This window comes from Lepidochelys olivacea (assembly GCF_965140295.1).
Source record: "Lepidochelys olivacea isolate rLepOli2 genome assembly, chromosome: 6".
Classification (NCBI taxonomy): domain Eukaryota; kingdom Metazoa; phylum Chordata; order Testudines; family Cheloniidae; genus Lepidochelys; species Lepidochelys olivacea.
The window spans coordinates 11,548,370-11,566,369 of NC_140416.1; the positions used below are offsets into that span (position 1 = coordinate 11,548,370).

General features: G+C 50.5%; 1 protein-coding gene across 1 annotated transcript; it reads left to right on the forward strand.

The window, feature by feature from the left end:
* The first annotated feature begins 2,450 nt into the window (after positions 1 to 2,450).
* Positions 2,451 to 8,263, forward strand: LRRC10B (leucine rich repeat containing 10B). Its single transcript, XM_084632693.1, has 2 exons — positions 2,451 to 5,035; positions 7,323 to 8,263. Exon 1 carries the CDS (start codon positions 2,983 to 2,985, stop codon positions 3,871 to 3,873), a length of 891 nt encoding a protein of 296 aa, XP_084488819.1. The 5' UTR covers positions 2,451 to 2,982; the 3' UTR covers positions 3,874 to 5,035; positions 7,323 to 8,263.
* The last annotated feature ends 9,737 nt before the right edge of the window (positions 8,264 to 18,000 follow it).

Sequence of the window (18,000 nt, forward strand, 5' to 3'; positions counted from 1 at the left end):
GAGGGTAGGGAGTCTCTCAGTGGAGCTGGGCTGGGTTGTGTGGTGGGGGTAGCAGGGGAGGAAGTTGTACAGTGAGTGGGGCTGGGGTGTAGTGGCTGTTGGAGGGTAGGGAGTCTCTCAGTGGAGCTGGGCTGGGTTGTGTGGTGGGTGTAGCAGGGAAGGAAGTTGTACAGTGAGTGGGGCTGGGGTGTGGTGGCTGTTGGAGGGTAGGGAGTCTCTCAGTGGAGCTGGGCTGGGTTGTGTGGTGGGGGTAGCAGGGAAGGAAGTTGTACAGGGGGTGGAGCTGGGGTGTGGTGGCTGTTGGAGGGTAGGGAGTCTCTCAGTGGAGCTGGGCTGGGTTGTGTGGTGGGGGTAGCAGGGGAGGAAGTTGTACAGTGAGTGGGGCTGGGGTGTGGTGGCTGTTGGAGGGTAGGGAGTCTCTCAGTGGAGCTGGGCTGGGTTGTGTGGTGGGGGTAGCAGGGGAGGAAGTTGTACAGGGGGTGGAGCTGGGGTGTGGTGGCTGTTGGAGGGTAGGGAGTCTCTCAGTGGAGCTGGGCTGGGTTGTGTGGTGGGTGTAGCATGGGAGGAAGTTGTACAGTGAGTGGGGCTGGGGTGTGGTGGCTGTTGGAGGGTAGGGAGTCTCTCAGTGGAGCTGGGCTGGGTTGTGTGGTGGGGGTAGCAGGGGAGGAAGTTGTACAGTGAGTGGGGCTGGGGTGTGGTGGCTGTTGGAGGGTAGGGAGTCTCTCAGTGGAGCTGGGCTGGGTTGTGTGGTGGGGGTAGCAGGGGAGGAAGTTGTACAGTGAGTGGGGCTGGGGTGTGGTGGCTGTTGGAGGGTAGGGAGTCTCTCAGTGGAGCTGGGCTGGGTTGTGTGGTGGGGGTAGCAGGGAAGGAAGTTGTACAGGGGGTGGAGCTGGGGTGTGGTGGCTGTTGGAGGGTAGGGAGTCTCTCAGTGGAGCTGGGCTGGGTTGTGTGGTGGGGGTAGCAGGGGAGGAAGTTGTACAGTGAGTGGGGCTGGGGTGTGGTGGCTGTTGGAGGGTAGGGAGTCTCTCAGTGGAGCTGGGCTGGGTTGTGTGGTGGGGGTAGCAGGGGAGGAAGTTGTACAGTGAGTGGGGCTGGGGTGTGGTGGCTGTTGGAGGGTAGGGAGTCTCTCAGTGGAGCTGGGCTGGGTTGTGTGGTGGGTGTAGCAGGGGAGGAAGTTGTACAGTGAGTGGGGCTGGGGTGTGGTGGCTGTTGGAGGGTAGGGAGTCTCTCAGTGGAGCTGGGCTGGGTTGTGTGGTGGGTGTAGCATGGGAGGAAGTTGTACAGTGAGTGGGGCTGGGGTGTGGTGGCTGTTGGAGGGTAGGGAGTCTCTCAGTGGAGCTGGGCTGGGTTGTGTGGTGGGTGTAGCACGGGAGGAAGTTGTACAGTGAGTGGGGCTGGGGTGTGGTGGCTGTTGGAGGGTAGGGAGTCTCTCAGTGGAGCTGGGCTGGGTTGTGTGGTGGGGGTAGCAGGGAAGGAAGTTGTACAGGGGGTGGAGCTGGGGTGTGGTGGCTGTTGGAGGGTAGGGAGTCTCTCAGTGGAGCTGGGCTGGGTTGTGTGGTGGGGGTAGCAGGGGAGGAAGTTGTACAGTGAGTGGGGCTGGGGTGTGGTGGCTGTTGGAGGGTAGGGAGTCTCTCAGTGGAGCTGGGCTGGGTTGTGTGGTGGGTGTAGCACGGGAGGAAGTTGTACAGTGAGTGGGGCTGGGGTGTGGTGGCTGTTGGAGGGTAGGGAGTCTCTCAGTGGAGCTGGGCTGGGTTGTGTGGTGGGGGTAGCAGGGGAGGAAGTTGTACAGTGAGTGGGGCTGGGGTGTGGTGGCTGTTGGAGGGTAGGGAGTCTCTCAGTGGAGCTGGGCTGGGTTGTGTGGTGGGTGTAGCACGGGAGGAAGTTGTACAGTGAGTGGGGCTGGGGTGTGGTGGCTGTTGGAGGGTAGGGAGTCTCTCAGTGGAGCTGGGCTGGGTTGTGTGGTGGGGGTAGCAGGGGAGGAAGTTGTACAGTGAGTGGGGCTGGGGTGTGGTGGCTGTTGGAGGGTAGGGAGTCTCTCAGTGGAGCTGGGCCGGGTTGTGCGGTGGGTGTAGCGGAGGAAGGGGTGTGGGGGTTGAGCCTGGGGCTGTAGCCCTGAGGTGTCTGTGCCCTGTGTAGCCTAGGTCGTCGTGAGGATACAGGTCCTGGGGGCGGGGCCGAGTGTAGCCGAGGCTGTGCGCGGGGGCGGGGGGGGGCGAGGCCCGTGTCGGCTGGAGGCGGGGCAGGGCCTCGCGAGCGAGCCCTTATCGGGTACAGCCAGTCCCGCAGCAGCGGCCTCGGGAGTGGGCGTGTCATAGGGGCGGGGTCTGAATTCAGCCCGCCCGAGCGGCTCCGCCATAGGCGGGCTGTCCCGCGTGGGGGTTGCTATGGAGACGAGTCGCTAGGCGCCGGGTGTGTGGGAGCCGAGCTCAGACCGAGCCGGGAGCCCCGGAGCGAGAGGCCGGGAGGCACCGGGGGCCGCGCAGCGGCAGGGCCGGCACCACGCGGGGGGGAGGCCGATCCCGGGTAGGGGCAGGGTGCTAGCCCCGGGAGGGCGATCCAGGGGGTACCGGCCCGGCCCTGGCTGGGGGATCCCGGGGGCTTTGGTCCTGGTCCCGGGAGGCTGATCCGGGGGCACCGGCCCCATAGCCGGGGGGCTGTTGGGGGGCCCTGCTCCCGGCCCTGGCAGGAGGAGGCAAGGGGGAGCCAGCCCCATCCCTGGCACGGGGCACCCAAGGGGGGCACATGTCCTAGTCTCGGGGGAGGCGATCCAGAGGCACCAGTCCCAGCCCTGGCCGGAGGGGAGCAAGGGGGCACCAGTCCCAGCGCCAGGAGGCTGGTCGGTCCCATCCCTGACCGGGGAGGGGGCACTGGTCTTAGTCCCAGGAGGCCAATCCGGGGTGCACCAGGTTAGCTGGTTGTCATGTTCCCTGTGGGCTGCCCCGCTGGAGGCGGTGGCTCTCGTTATCCCAGCAGCCCTTGGCCATGAGAATGGGCAGCGCAGGGTCCTCAGGCAGGGAGGAGCGGCTGCCATTGGGAGCGGAGGAGCAGCTGAGTGGTGGGGATCAGACACTGGAGCTGACTGGGCGGCACCTGAAGCGGCTGCCAGGCCCAGTGTGTGCCCTGGGCAGCCTGCAGAAGCTCTACATCAGTGGCACGGGGTTGCGTGAGCTGCCTGAGGAAATCGAGGGACTGCGGGAGCTGCGCATCCTGGCACTGGACTTCAACAAGCTGGAGGAGGTGCCTGAGGCACTATGCCGCCTGCCCCGTCTCACCCGCCTCTACCTGGGCAGCAACCGCCTCTTTGGCCTCCCTGCAGAATTTGCCCAGCTCCAGACTCTGCGCTGCTTGTGGATTGAGAACAACTACCTGTACCATTTCCCTCGGGCCTTGCTCCAGATGCCTGCACTGCAGTCCTTGCAGATGGGTGACAATCGACTCCGGGCACTGCCAGGCAGCCTGCCGCGTATGACCGGCCTCCGGGGGCTATGGCTTTATGGGAATCGCTTTGAGGAGTTCCCACAGCCCCTGCTCCGCATGGCCCAGCTCCATATCCTTGACCTGGACCGCAACAAGATCATCGACTTCCCAGACCTGGCCCACCTAAAAGGGTTACGGCTCTTTTCCTATGACCATAATCCAGTTAAAGCACCACCCTGTGTGGCTGACACTGTCACCCTTGTGGGCGATGGGGCCCAGGAGCTGATGGAGGCCAGGGAGGAACGTCTCCAGAGCCTGCGGGAGCAGGAGGAGCAGGATGAACAGGAGGAGAATGGCTCAGAAGCCATGCAGGGCACCCTGAGGAACGACTCCTCTCTGCTGGAGGATGCTGAAGGCAGTTTCTCTGCCCTGGAATGCTCCCCAGAAGAAACATGAGAATGGGTACTACAACAACATGGTTGCTGCTCAGAAAATCTGGTGGACATTGTTGGGCTGGTATATCCGCTTCTGCGGTGCAAGGCGTTTGCATGGACCATCTCTGGCCATGGGGGGCCACAGTCTCCCAACTAGGGTCATGGGCAACTACCAGTCCAGGGAGTCACTATCTTCTTGCACGAGACAGGAAAACCATGAATCAAAGGGATCACCGTCTCCCTGCTGGGACCACAGACCACAAAGGGGAGTATCATCTATCTGCAGAAGTGCTGGGCAGTCACTGCACCCCTGAGACATCCTGCATAACCACAGGACGTGGGGGTTGGCAGGGGAAACCACAATGCTGTTGTGTTGGATAATCCCATTGGACCAGCTCTGTAGGAGGATGGTCCCTGTTTGAGATGGGCATTGATAAGAGTTGGCCTTCTCAGAACATCCAGCTTGTGGTGGAAGCCTGGAATTGAAAGGACTTTAATGTGACAATCTATGGCTGTTTGGTTAGGTATCTCTGAGTGATCTCTGCTACTTGCCATCCGGCCCATTGCCACGGGACTCAGAAGCAAGACAGGAAAAAGCCATGCTGTTTGGTTTGGTGGGGTTTTTTCATTCCCTTGGACTCCGCGCCCTGGAGGGCTACATGGTTCGAGCATGAACAGAAAAGCTTCTCACATCCTAGAGATTCCTATTCTGCTACTGGAATTAGACTCACAGAGAGAAACATCTCCCAAGCTGCTCCTTCCAGCTGTCAGCTTTGAAAAGAAGCTGATAGGAAAGCCTTGTTTGTGTGCAGCACTCGCTCTCTGGCCTGGAAAGGGTTTTTGCCTCCGCTCTTTGTATGGTGGGAAAAGGAGCCCTGTGCGCTGCTTTGCAGGCTGCCTGGACTTTCCATTCCCTTAAATGGGCACAGAAGCAAAAGCTGGTGTGAACTGGGCCACCAGGACTGTGTGCGTCTGGGGCAGTGGGGTGGCAGCAGCAGGACTCTCTCCGACTCTCTCTTTCCCCCTGGGGGTGGCAGGCTCATTCTCCCATTCCCCCGCGGGCTAGATTTGTACCAAATCTAAGCAATAAAAAGTAGAAAACTGAGAAAATCTGGTAGTGAGAGGAAGAGGCTCCCAGGCTGATTCTCAGGGAGGCTGCTGCCAGGATGGTTTATTTGGAAAGAGTATGTAAACAGAATCATATGGTCTGGGGAAAGGGAACTGGGTTCTCAAGCATCTGTGTTATTTTTAACATTTTGGGGAATCCTGTTTCCTCTCTCTGCCCGTCTCTGAACTGTACGGTCTTTTTTGCACTCTTCCTCGCTCTCCTCCATCCCTCCCCTGCTGCTGTCATTTGTGACTCCCTCTGCAGTGCAACTCCTCCCTCACTGGGAACTAGGTCCATTCTCCTTCCCTCCTTTCCATACCTCTCTCTGAGCTCCCCTCCATAGCGCTCTCCCCTCCTCTCTTCATCTCCTCCCCTCCACTCCTCCCTGGGCTGTGTTCACTCTCAGCCCAGCTTCAATCTCAGTAACTTTATTGGCATGGCAAAGTATACCAGTATTGCCAAAGTTAATACACTTTGTCAAGTCTCTGTGCCTTGGTCAGGGTTTTAGAGGATTAACTGGGTTTTATACCATGTGCCCACTATGATCTTTTGTGGATTTGCTGGCTGGGGGCCAGGTAGCATTAAGACATTTCCACTGTCTTTTTCCTTTCACTCAAAGTTATGTCATTTTTCTTCTTTACTTTTCTGCAAAGAGTCTTGCTAGTTCTGATCACTTGGAAAAGTCTCCTCCTCTTCTTTTGGATCTCATGCAGCAGAATAAAAAGTGCCTGTCAGTTTCAGTCTCTCCTGTCACATTGGGGTACAAAATTGCCCATCCTTGGGTTTCTAGTGGAAAGTGTCCTGGTTTCCATTTTTGCTTTGGGATCACTGTTTCAATACTTGGTGAGAGCACAGCTCTGTTTTACACAGTGCCCTGTAGATAGGAGGTCTGCTAGTGAGAAGGGAGCTAGAACAATCTAGCTGCTTGTGTTGATGATGTTCTCTAATTCCAGTAGCCAACATACTTTTCTTTTTTGGGGCTTTGTGCAGTGTCTGGAAGAAGGTGGGAAGATGTTACCTGTGTAAGAGTGGAGGGTGATTTTAGCAGTGCTTATGTTCCCTCCAGTGCAGCCTGAGTGCCAATTGCTGTACTCCACACTCCCCACCCATAAAGATCTAGCAGTAGATTTATCCGCGGGTTGAAGGTAGCCGGAGGATTTTAAAGGTCTGTAGCACAGCCTGTAGCCAGCTGAGCCCTTCCTGCTGCATGACTATGAGGCCAAGGTGTGGCTTGTTCAGGTGGGTTCTGTGTGTGTCTGCACAGTAACATTTTAATTTGCTTTGGGGCTTTAAGCCCATGATTTTTGGTCTTTTCTAGGCTGAGCTGACAGGGCCTGTGTGCTGTTGTAGCAGGTGTCTCTGTAGCAGGTTCAGGTGCCTTGGGTGGGGATTAATCAGCCCAGTACTGATAACAGGAACAGTATGACTCATGTCTCTCAGAACTGCTCTGTCCCTGTCTGCGTCATTTTTGCTCTGGGGGCTGAATTGGTCTGTGTGACTAGGGGAGGCTCAAACTGCATAGTCTTGGTCCTGGAGCTGGCCCATCTGCACCTGAAAACCAAGTCCTCACTCTCTGTTGTTCTGTCTGAGCTGTGGGGTATCTCTTTCTGAGCCATGCTCCCTCTGTCTCTATTTCAGCTGTGTCCTCTCTCTCTTGCTCTCTCCCACCTCATTTGAAAAGCCCTTGTGGAACCTGAGGATATGCCATCCCAGCTGCAATGGGCCACGAAGTGATGAGTAGAGAGGCTGGAAGGTCAGGCCAAGGGGCAAACACGGGAGGTGAGAGAGACTGACTCAGGTGGCTGTTGGGAAAACAAATTCTAATTGTGCTATCGAAATGACAGCGAGTGGAGGGGGAAAGAATGTCTCCTGACAGTTACAGCCCGTAGTGCTTCCCTGGCCCTTGTATTTCAGAGATCCAGAGTCCTGCTGCCCCTGTCTCTGTGAGTTAGGGGTATACAGCATGTTATCCCCATAGCACTCCGCACTGATCTCCTCTCTGAGCCCACTGCTGCTGCCTGCCCTGGCTAGCTCTGTGCACTGGGGCATGCCTGCCTGAGGCTTAGCGCACACATGAGTTTATTAAGCTGGGTACACTGAGGCTAAACTGGTGCCTGGGAAGGGCCTTTTATTGCTGATTGTCCAGACTCCCTTGAAATTGGTGGTGGGGATTCCTATACCTCTTAGAGGTGTTTTGTTTACCAAGATCAGGAATGTTGCTTAACTGGAGTAGTTAATTCATTCCCCTCTTCCTCCTGTTTTGAGTCATTTCTCTGCTCTCCTTCTCTTGATCAGCTTCAAGTGGTTTTATTAGGCTTCTTAAGGGAACAATTTCAAATGATTTCCTTTGCTGTTTCTTATAGTAACATCCGGAGTCAGCAAGAGGCTGCCAGGTCAGGGGCGGGGATTGAGAAGCAAGTTATCTCAGTCCCGCCCCCTCTGCTGGAGCGGGACATTGAACTGGCCGCAGTTGCTGAGTCAGCCCAGGAATCTGACTGTGTGGTATGTGTGGCAAGAATGCAGGTACCCACAGGAACACTGCTTGTGCTAAAGGCTGACTGGCCCTGGTTATCTTAATCCGCAGCCTCACTGAGCATGAAGTCTAAATCCTACTGCCCATTTGTGAAGGTGGAGTGAATTTCTACTGTCCTGCTCCAGCCAGGATGAGGGAAGGTCTCTTAGTCTTCCGAAGACCGGATCAGAGCAGTGAGTCCATCTCATCTGGTATTTCACTTCCTTGAGGCATTAGAGCAGATCAATGATCAGCTGGGCCAATATCTGTCCTCCTTGTTATAGTATAATAGACCCGTGGTCTGTCTAGTCTGGTATCCTGCCTCTGGCAGTAGCCAGTATGCTCCCCCGCATAATACATTGAATTGTGCAATACCATAGCAAGGTGATAGGGGGCAATAATGTTTCCTGATCCCAGATGGTGATCAGCTTTCACTGAAGCATAAGAACCTGTGGATCCCACTGAGTTCTTTTCCCCCATAACATCCTGCAGCAGTGAGTTTCCCAAGTTACTTGTCGGAACAGCGTGTGTCTGTGGACCAGTCCAAAGACTTCAGACCAAAGGTTTACATTTTTGATTTTAAAAACAGTCAGAGTTGCAAGACATTTTAAGTAGAGCTGGTCAAAAAATGTTCAGATGAGACAGTTTTCTCAAAACTCTCTGCGGGAGCATAGGGACTTTGACAAAATGTTGTTACGAAATAAAAATGGAACTGAAGGGTTGGGAAAAGGTCAAAGTGGAACGTTTTGGTTTTTCATTTTGAAATAACTTTATTTAGAAATGTATTTTGTTTTTTATCAGTAACATATAAACTTTTAAAAAAGTCAAAATCTGAACGAAATGTTTTGTTTGACCTGAAACTAAATTGTTTTGAAAATTTCATTTCATGGGAAATTTCACCGTTTTCTGTGTCCATGCTGGTGTGGCGCAAACCCAGGTTTTGAAATGTTGGAATTTCCTGCAGAAAAAAAAGGCTGCGTTTCAAGCGGCTCTGATTGTAACCAATAAGACTGCAGTATGCAAATGAACTACAGTCAAGTGTATGGAGGGATACGGAATGTTTGTGAGTTGTGAAGTTCCAGAATTGTGTCGCGATCTGGGAGGCCATTGTCTAGGGTTTCATCCAGGGTTGGCTTTGTTGTCTATGTATCAGGTGTGACACAGCTCTGCTGCCCGGTATCATAAGTTCACATTCCAGCTGGGTTGACTTAGCTTTTTTACTGAGAGAGAGAAACTGAGCGCCAGGCTTTAACCGGAGTGGTCCAGTCTGCTCTGTTTGGACATTAAAGTGCTCCCAGGCACTTTTATAAGATTAGGATTTTGCCCCTGCTCTCTGGTGTTCTAGCACAGTGGTGCTCAACCATTGATATGTGTACCCCCTGAGTGAATGCAGAGGTCTTCCAGGGGTACATCAACTTCTCTAAATATTTGCCTAGTTTTACAGTAGGCTACATAAAAAGCACTAGTGAAGTCATGCAAACTAAAATTTCATACAATGACTGGTTTATACTGCTCTTACTGAAATGCAAGTACAATATTTATATTCCAATTGATTTATTTTATAATGGTAAAAATGAGAAAGTCAGCAACTTTTCAGTAACAGTGAGCTGTGACACTTTTGTATGTTTGTTTGATGTTGTAAGCAAGTAGTGTGAGGTGAAACTTGGGGGTATGCAAGACAAATCCCATTCCTGAAAGGGGTGCAGTAGTCTGGAAAGGGTGAGAGTCACTGTTCTAGAGCGTGTTGTATCCTGGCTGGATCCCACCTTTCACTCCAAAGGTGAGCTCTGTTCAGAGGTGCTATCTGAATGGTTTATAGCAGGGGAATTTTTTGGTAATGGTATAGTCAAGGTCCAGACTCCAGAGAAACATTTTTCACACATCAATAACAATAAAGATAATAAGTAAATAAAAAGATTTCATGGTCCATTCAAAAGCCTCTGGCAGTCTGGATTTGGCTCACGGTCTGCCTATTGACTACCCCGGTTCATAGTGTCTGAAGTGCTTTGGGATTGAAGACACTATAGTAATACAAGATAGTGGCATTCACACCTCTATGTACGAATGGGACAACCTGCATGCATAGAGAGTGGCATGTATGCACACCACTGCTTTCCATTGTATAAAATCAGAAATGTTCTTCTGTATGTCAGAGCACTCTACTGCTGATAGCTAAGGAAGATTCCCCTTTAGCTCAAGGAGCAGGAGTCTATGCTTTTTTTTTTTTTTTTTTTTAAAAGCAGGAGATCTGAGTTCTATCCCCACTATCACTTTGAAGGTCTGATTGGCCCCAGTGTGCAACATAATGACAAGCACAAAGTTTGTAGGTGGCCACATTTTTGTTGCAGTCCCACAGAAAGGCATTTGGATGCTGAAATAACAGTCTCCCCTCCTTCTTGCTCTGCTTTTTTGTTGGGGCCATTACTTCTGCTGCTCCCCAGCTCTTCTGCCTGGCTGCCCCATGCTACTCCCGTGAGTCTGACTTCCCCAGGCTCCCTCCGTCTGACTGTCTGCGTTGTGCTTCCCTTGTGGCATTAGACTGCCTATTTTTCACTCCCATGGAGGGCATTAGCTGGAGGGAGTCAAGAGAGGGTCCACAAAAGGAATGGGATCCAATCTGGGAGGCCGGTTCCAGGCACAACAATTGCATCTGCACGGGTCGGGATTGGGCCTGCATTCCAGGAGAGCATGTGCAGATCTGGTCTTGAGCTAATCTGACACTGCAGGAATCCAAGTGAGACTTCACAGCCCTAGCACTGTATGCAAATTGCTATGGCATGTGTGCATCTTTGGGTCACAGTATAGAGCATAGGATCTGTATGTATATAAGTGGCATATTCTCCAATATCCAGCGTGCACTGCTTTGTGTCTTGTTTTAATCACAGTTGTTAGGAGCATGCTTCTGTTTCCATCTGCTCCTGCTGACTGCAAACATAAGGCAGCCTAGCAGAGAGGAAGTCTCTCTTTAGAAGGGCATGAATCTGAAATGTTCAGGGTAAACAAAATGAGCAGGTTCACTGCAAAAGGGAAGAGCACATTTTGTTACCTGTCCCTTCAGAGAACCTTTCTCATATGTACAGTGTCTGCTGGAAGAGAAATACGAATCAGTCGCATTGACTGTGGCAAGTGGTTTCATGTGACCATTCTGCTCTTTACACTGAAACAATCCAAGCATACACAAGACCTGATCCTCAGAAGGTATTAATTGGCCTAGTTCCGTTAAAATCAATGAAGCTGCACCGATTTACCCCAGCTGAGGTTCTGGCTCGCAACGTATACGTGAGAAGTCTCGATGTCTCCGGGCAATCATCCACCTACGCCCAATAGTCATAGGAGGCAGTATACAAATCCCTGACTTTCTTGGGTTTCAATCTTGGGCCATATTTGGTACTCTGGCTTCCTGGTAGAGGTGTTTGTGCTGTTCTAGTAGGTGACATTGGTTTGGCTGGCACAGGGCGTGTTGTCTTAGCGATTCACAAATTGTGTGTGCCATAGGAGATGCAAGGTTTGCGAACACCGGCCCAGGGCTTTTTATCAGCTTCTGGTTTGCTCATGTAGACTAGGGATCTTCTCAGCAGGTTCAGAGAGCTGCTATTTCAGCCATTTCTGTGTGCTGAGAAAAGGGGTTGGTACATGGACTGGTGATTTGAAGTGTGATTCCACTCTGAAAAGTGAGTCTGCAAAACCGGCAGGGGGTTGCTCAGCAGATCTACTCCCGGAGTGTTTTCAGAGGCCCAGCACATTTGGGGGCACCTGAAAATAATGAATAATATCTGGTTGCTTTATTGAGAAAAATACATTTTGACTGTTTCTCACACCTCTTAGCCCTGAGTGAGCTGCACTGACACCATCGGCAGAATTGTGTGCTCAGGGTCTGTCTGCACTGCAGTCAGGGGTGTGATTGCAGCATGTATAGACATATCCAAGATAGCTGTGATGGAGCTCGAGTAAGGATAGCCGTGAATCTGCGACAGAATGGAGGGTAGCTGCTTGAGTGTGTGCCCAGGGTCCTGGGCACGTGGGCCGTGCCCAGGCAGCTGCCCTTGCTGCTCCAGCTTTACTGTTCTTGTAACTCGGGCTAGATCAAAGCTCACTCAGGTCTGTCACCACATGCTACAGTCGCATCTCCTGATTGCCATGCAGCCATGCCTCCGTTCCAGTCATTTACACATGTGCAACCCCATTGAAGGTGAAGGGGTTTCACCAGTGTCACTGAGGACACAATCAGAAGATAGGGGGCTGCAGAGCTGCCAACAAAGGTCAAAATTGGCCTGCAGAAACTCTCTAGCTGGTGATGATGTCGAAGAAGGAAAGAATTAAATTTAGTTTTCAGAGCCTAAGGTGAGTTTTAGTGGCTGGCTTCTTTTTACTTGTATACTAAGCACATTTGACCTGGAATCATTGAGAGGTGACAGATGTAGAACATCACGGTGCCATTTCTATAGTGTCACTTTTCAGAGTAGAATCACACTTTAAAGTCAATAAGTGAATTCTGATAGAGGCTGAAGAACCTTTGCCATCAGCCTTGGCTTTTGACCGGTATACGTTCTGTCCTTTGGACTGGTTCCTTAGCAAGACTGTTGCTTTGTGGATAACACAGATTAACTGTGCTATGTTTACCAACTCATGCACTGGCAAAGATTGCAGATTCCTCTGAGGAATAACAAAGGCCGTTGTCTAAGACAGTCTTTCTAGGGATTCCATGTCTAGTGGGTATGGCCCTCCGTTTGTGGTACTTTCAGTGGTATTCAGGATTTCCAGTTCAGAGAAGTTAGTGTAATATTGCACAACATTCATATCGTGTCTGTTGTTCCACACAAGGAATCAAACAACTGTCAATGGTCTGCCATGATCTTGCTGGCATTCCATGAGGTATCATTGGCTCACTTGTATCAAGCTGGTCAACTTGCTGACAATGTACCAAACCAAAGGAGTAGGTCACCGTTTCTTTGCTCGCCTTTCTGCATGCCCATCAGCCAGAGGTTATGGGCCTACTGCAGGAGTGGGTGGGTGAGGATCTGTGGCCTGCAATGTGCAGGCGGTCAGCTTAGATGATTGCAAAGGTACCCTCTGGCCTTAAAGCATGAGACAAAGCTAGAACTGCCTGAGCTCTGAAGGGCTGAGGTATGGCCAACTCCTGCAGTCCACTCCTGCAGTGTGTGGTCTGCTCCTTAGTGTTCCATGGCCAATTCTTTTCAGACTGTCTTCTGTGAAGGGGCTGCCTGGGGACTTGCCAGCTCTGGCGGTGTTTGTCCTGGCTTTTGGTGACGCTTCAGCAGCGTTGTGATACTTTAGCCCTGTATCTTTTACTGGTTCCTTGAGTAGTCTTTCTTTCTTTCTAACTGGGTGTTCAAGGCCATGACCATTGGTGGTGTTGGTGGTATCTGCTCCTTCCAGGGTGCCTAGGCAAAGACTGACTGGCTGCCTGGGCCACTGGTGCCCTCAGGGCCTTGGGCCTATCTCCTCCACAGCGCATCCTTCTGTTGGTGCAGCAATGAGACATTTCTCTGAACTCATTGCAGCTCTTTGGCACTGAGATTAGTCCTGCAGTACACTGTCCTGTTAATGTGCTTGGGCTTTGTGCCTCTGAGCTCCCTCTCCTCTGGAGTTTACCCCTTGACATCAGTAGGCATATAGAATCGTAGGACTGGAAGGGACCTCAAGAGGTCATCTAGTCCAGCCCCCTGCACTCATGGCAGGACTCAGTATTACCTAGACCATCCACGACAGGTGTTTGTCTAAACTGCTCTTAAAAATCTCCATCGATGGAGATTCCACCACCTCCCTAGGCAATTTATTCCAGTGCTTAACCACTCTGACAGTTAGGAAGTTTTTCCTAATATCCAACCTAAACCTCCCTTGCTGCAATTAAAGCCCATTGCTTCTTGTCCTATCCTCAGAGCTTAAGGAGAATAATTTTTCTTCCTCCTCTTTGTAATAACCTTTTATGTACTTGAAGTATATATTATGTATATGACTGGCCGTTGTACATGATGCTGATGCCACAGCTTCTTGTGCGTTCTCTTGTGGCTGTGGGCTCTTAATGATGTGGGAATGCCTGTGTGTAAGGCTTTTTAAGAGAGAAGTCTCACTCTCTTGACTGCTGAAGTCAAAGACCCAAGGTCCAAAGGTCTCAATGACTGGGAACTTCATTATCTGTAGTGGGTAGGTTGACATCTTTTGTGCCTGGTCAAGTCTTCCATATTCCACAGTATGCTGGTTCAGTGCCTTTCCAGCCATTGGACCAGGAGGTCTCGTCCGCCAAAGAAGACTTAGCATGCTGGCGATAGGCATTTCTCTGCATAGCTGCCTTGTAGGGGAATATGGGGTGTAGAAGGAGAGGTAGTACTTCTGAAAGTCAAGACAGTTGCACGCTTGAGAGGTTCTTTTTCATTGGTCTTCATTTTACACCCAACTCTCACCTGTGGCTCCAAGTAGCAGCTAGTATGCGACAACGGCCATACCCCAGGACACTGCTTTGATTGGGGGGCTAATCCAGGGAGAGGCTGGCTTTGACACCAGTACAGTAGGTTCTGCTGTTCCCAAGAGAGCTGTAGCTAAATGGCTCTTTGGATTTGCTGCTACGACCTGCCAAGGGTCCTTCCATTCACAGAAGAGCAGTTTCGGCAACCGTTGTCAAATCTGTCTCTGTTCAGATTTGCAATGCAGCCACCTGGTTTACGCTGCATTCATTTACCAAGCATCACTGTTTAGACTTGGCTTTTCAGCAACAATCCAGGCTTGATTTATCGGTGCTTAAACTGCCTTCAAGGTTGGGCTCACCATGATGCTGCTGCCCCCTGGAGTTTTATTTAATTGGGATATCTCTTGAAATTGTCCAGTAGTTGCATTTTTAGGAGATACCTTATTCTTCCATGTTAAAAATCTGTTACCTTTCAAGGCACATATATCCCTTGTTTTACTCTGTACCAGATACTGCAATAAGAACTAATAACAGTGTGGTTTAGTATTCAAGAAGAGAATCAAATGAGATAGTATCTTTGGAAATCAATGAAATCACTTGTCTGAATTTTTGTTCTCCTCCCAGTGGATTAGTGCTCTCCCCTCTTCCCCACAGACCTGGGGCTCTGGAGTTTCTGCCTATTAGTTTTGCTAATTGCCTGGTGGGATTATTTTTGCCTCTTGCTTTGGAAGGAACTGACCAGGGAACAAGGAAAAGCAACCTAGTCATTGAGAGAGGGGGAAGTGCGTGTGTGACATGAGACATCCCTTTACGGGTACCTAACTGCTCAGTACTTCACAGCTAGGAGAATTTCTTCCTGGTCTTATGCTGGTTTTATACACCTAAAATCAGTAATCCACTGACTTTGATGGGCCAGATGCCCAGCTGGTGCAAATCAGCATAACGTCATTGATTTCAGTAAAGCTATGCCAGTTTACACCAGCTGAGGATTTGCCCCTACATCTTCAGAGAGCAAGAACCGCTAGGAAATGATTTTATTTTTTCTTGCTTTTAAAGATTACACCATTCAAAAATGAGATTGCTTCTCTCTGTTTCCATTATTTGGCAATGAAGCAGGGACATTCCTTTTTCAATATCTAGCAGTCTACCCCCTACTGCTAATTCCAAAGTTGTATTTTGTTCTTCCCCTTTAGTTGCCTCTGTCACTTTCCGATCACTTCAGGGCACTTCAGAATTTCCCATGTGGTCCTGCATGTTCATTCTTTCGCTGTTGTTATCAGTAATGGATTTTTGTTATTTTTTAACAGCTTGTCAACAGGCCTCTCTCTCCGTGGATGATACACAGCGTGGCTGTTGCATCTGCCATTGGAGAATCCTGCAGTGAATGGTTATTTCAGGATTGATGGAAATAATTCATGGCTGGATTTAACTCTAACGTGGGGATCAATACCTATATTGATGAAAGCGCTTGTAGCCAAATACCAGTGCCTATAGCTCCTTTGCTGTTTGTGCATAATGTTCCCCTGTTGGTGTGAATGAACTGGTTGCATAACAGAGGGGTGGCCCTTCTGGAAGAGCAGAATAAGTTCATTCTTAAATGCATCTGCTTGTAGCATCAGCTGTTCTTTTGGATCAAAATAGATAAATGCTGGACCTGCTTCTTTTCTGATACCTTTGAGCATGAGTTTCTTCTATTTTCACAGACCTGGACAGGTTGGGCTAAATGGGCCAAGTATTGACTCTAGCTTGGAACAATAGTCCTGTGGTCATTCCTTGTTCTTGATCGTAGTGACGGTAGTTTGATCCCACCTGCAGCAATGCTACATCTGGGATGCAGATCACACTTTTCCTTGGCCTAAGATGTGCCCCTTTGTCAGGTGATTTCTAGAGTTTCCCCCAAATATTTGGATGATGTCAAGTGACTGCAGCTCTGTTGAGTCTTTCATGTGTCTCATCAGTCTGGTACTGGAATTTTTCTTATGCTGAACTGATGCCAAAAGGTGGACAAAGGAATTTGTCCTGGTTAAAATCAGTCAAAAATAGACTCGCGATGACTCTTCAGACAGTTGAATTGCTTAATACTCTGGCCTCACATCCTGCACTCCGGAGGAGCCAGTTAGTGTACGTGTAATGTGCCAGATGCTCAGCACAGCCATGCTGATTTGCACCAGCTGAGGATCTGGCCCATTGTCTTCAAAGTCTGGCGTAATGTGGACATTATGTTGCTCACCTATGCTGCTGAGGGTCCAGACAGACTGAGTTTGCTTGTTTGGGGCTTTTTCTCTAACTGGTAAATAGCAGTTTGTAAATGACTCTTTGTAGCTCCTGTCATGCTAGTGACAATCCCTGCTTTTACTGCGTGGTCTAATTCCTGCTGGAGGCAATTTCAGTTTGCAAGTGGTATTTTTCTTGGTGTGCTGATGGCAGGGGTGGCTACTGGATCAAGATGAGAGGAATGTTTACCTGAAAAAATATTCAGTTCTTGAAAATGTCGGCATGCTCTGTGAGAACAGCAGGTTTTGTAATCTCAGCTGGAGCTACAAAGAACCCCAATATAATACATTCAAGGGACTGGAAAGCAGCCAGATCCCATCAGCTGAGAATTCCTCCGGCAGGGCAGAACAGAACCCCTGCACCACCACTCGGCCCCAGTGTAAGGGGCATGTCGGGGTGGGGAGGGGCAGTGGCCAGGGTGTGCTGCGCTGTGGCTGTGCTCAGTGGGTATAGGTTACAGCAGCCTGTCCCAGGCGAAGAGTGGCGCAGAGGCAATCTGCAAATCAGGGAGCAGTAACCAGCTCCCCTGGGCCTCCCCATGCTGAGCAGATGTCAATTGTGCTCTGCTCCAAACATGCTTCCAGGCCCATAACTGGATGTGACTGAGTGTTTACAGCAGGCTTACAGGTGGCATTTTTCAATCCGCTTTCTAGTTCTTCTGTACCATTGTGCTTAACAGACCTGCAAAGGAGTTACAGGAAATTGGGCTGATGCCCTTTTCTGCTTCTTCATGGTGGACAAATAAAATACCAGGAATGCCAACTCTGGTCTTCTTGGAGGATGTGTTCTTATGCCAGGAGCCTCATTCTTATGCCGTAATTAAAGGGGAGAAGGTGCTCAGGCTTTACCAAAGTCATCCTCTCCACTGTGATAATTAGACATTGGAGTTAATAAAAATCAAACCAATCTGAAAGAATGTGAAACAGTCTAACTTGAAGTCCCTCCTTCGCCTCTCCCTTGGGGCCTGAGACAAAGCCTATTTGAGGTCTGTGGAACAACACCAATGGTCTTTGGTTCAGGCACTTGCTCAGCTTTCACTCCCTGGGCTCCTCTGACGGCCACCATGTTACTAGATTTCTAATCACTGGGGAGTCTTCCAGGCTTAGTCTTGAATTTCCAGTGTAAAAAAAAAAAAGCCGAAAAAGCCCTTTATCCATCACAAAGGATCAATAAAAGCCACAAGCCCCCCAGTGATTCATCCTGGGCCCATCACCTATAAGCTGTTCACCTCCACAGCCTGACACATGTTTGTTGGCACGTGGAGGCCGGGGTTTGAAATGTGCAGGGCAGGGGTGTTGAGTGTCTGTCTCACAGTCTGAGTATCTGTGCCTAGCGGGAGATTAGTAGGTGTTTGGCTTGAACATGACTTATTTGTTTCTGAGGCATTGTTAGTGCCTATCAATCAAAAGCTCCCTGCTGTCAGAAACACTGTTCTTGTCACCTGCAGTCTAATGATGGGCCTGGATCTGTGTGGCTCAGGGCTGAGACTTGTGCAAAGCAACGGCTTTTATTACACTTGGTGTAATTTCTGCATTAGCAGGTTTCCTTCCTGCACATTTTCTGTGCCCATGGTGGGAGGAAGGGAGGGTGAAGACTCTGTGGCTTGCTTCAGTCCCTTCAGCAATGGGGACTTGCCAGTGTTTTTGCATGGCTCTTCCTTGCCTGAATATGCTTCAATCACCTTCCATTCCGGCAGCCATTGCTTTTACCTGGGATTTTGTGACTTCTGCAGGTCTGGAGAAAGCCCCGGCTTTCTTCAGTAGCACCATTTCATCGCTGTCTGTGCAGCAGCTGTCCATAACCGCTTTCATTCACTTCCATGCTGGTCAGG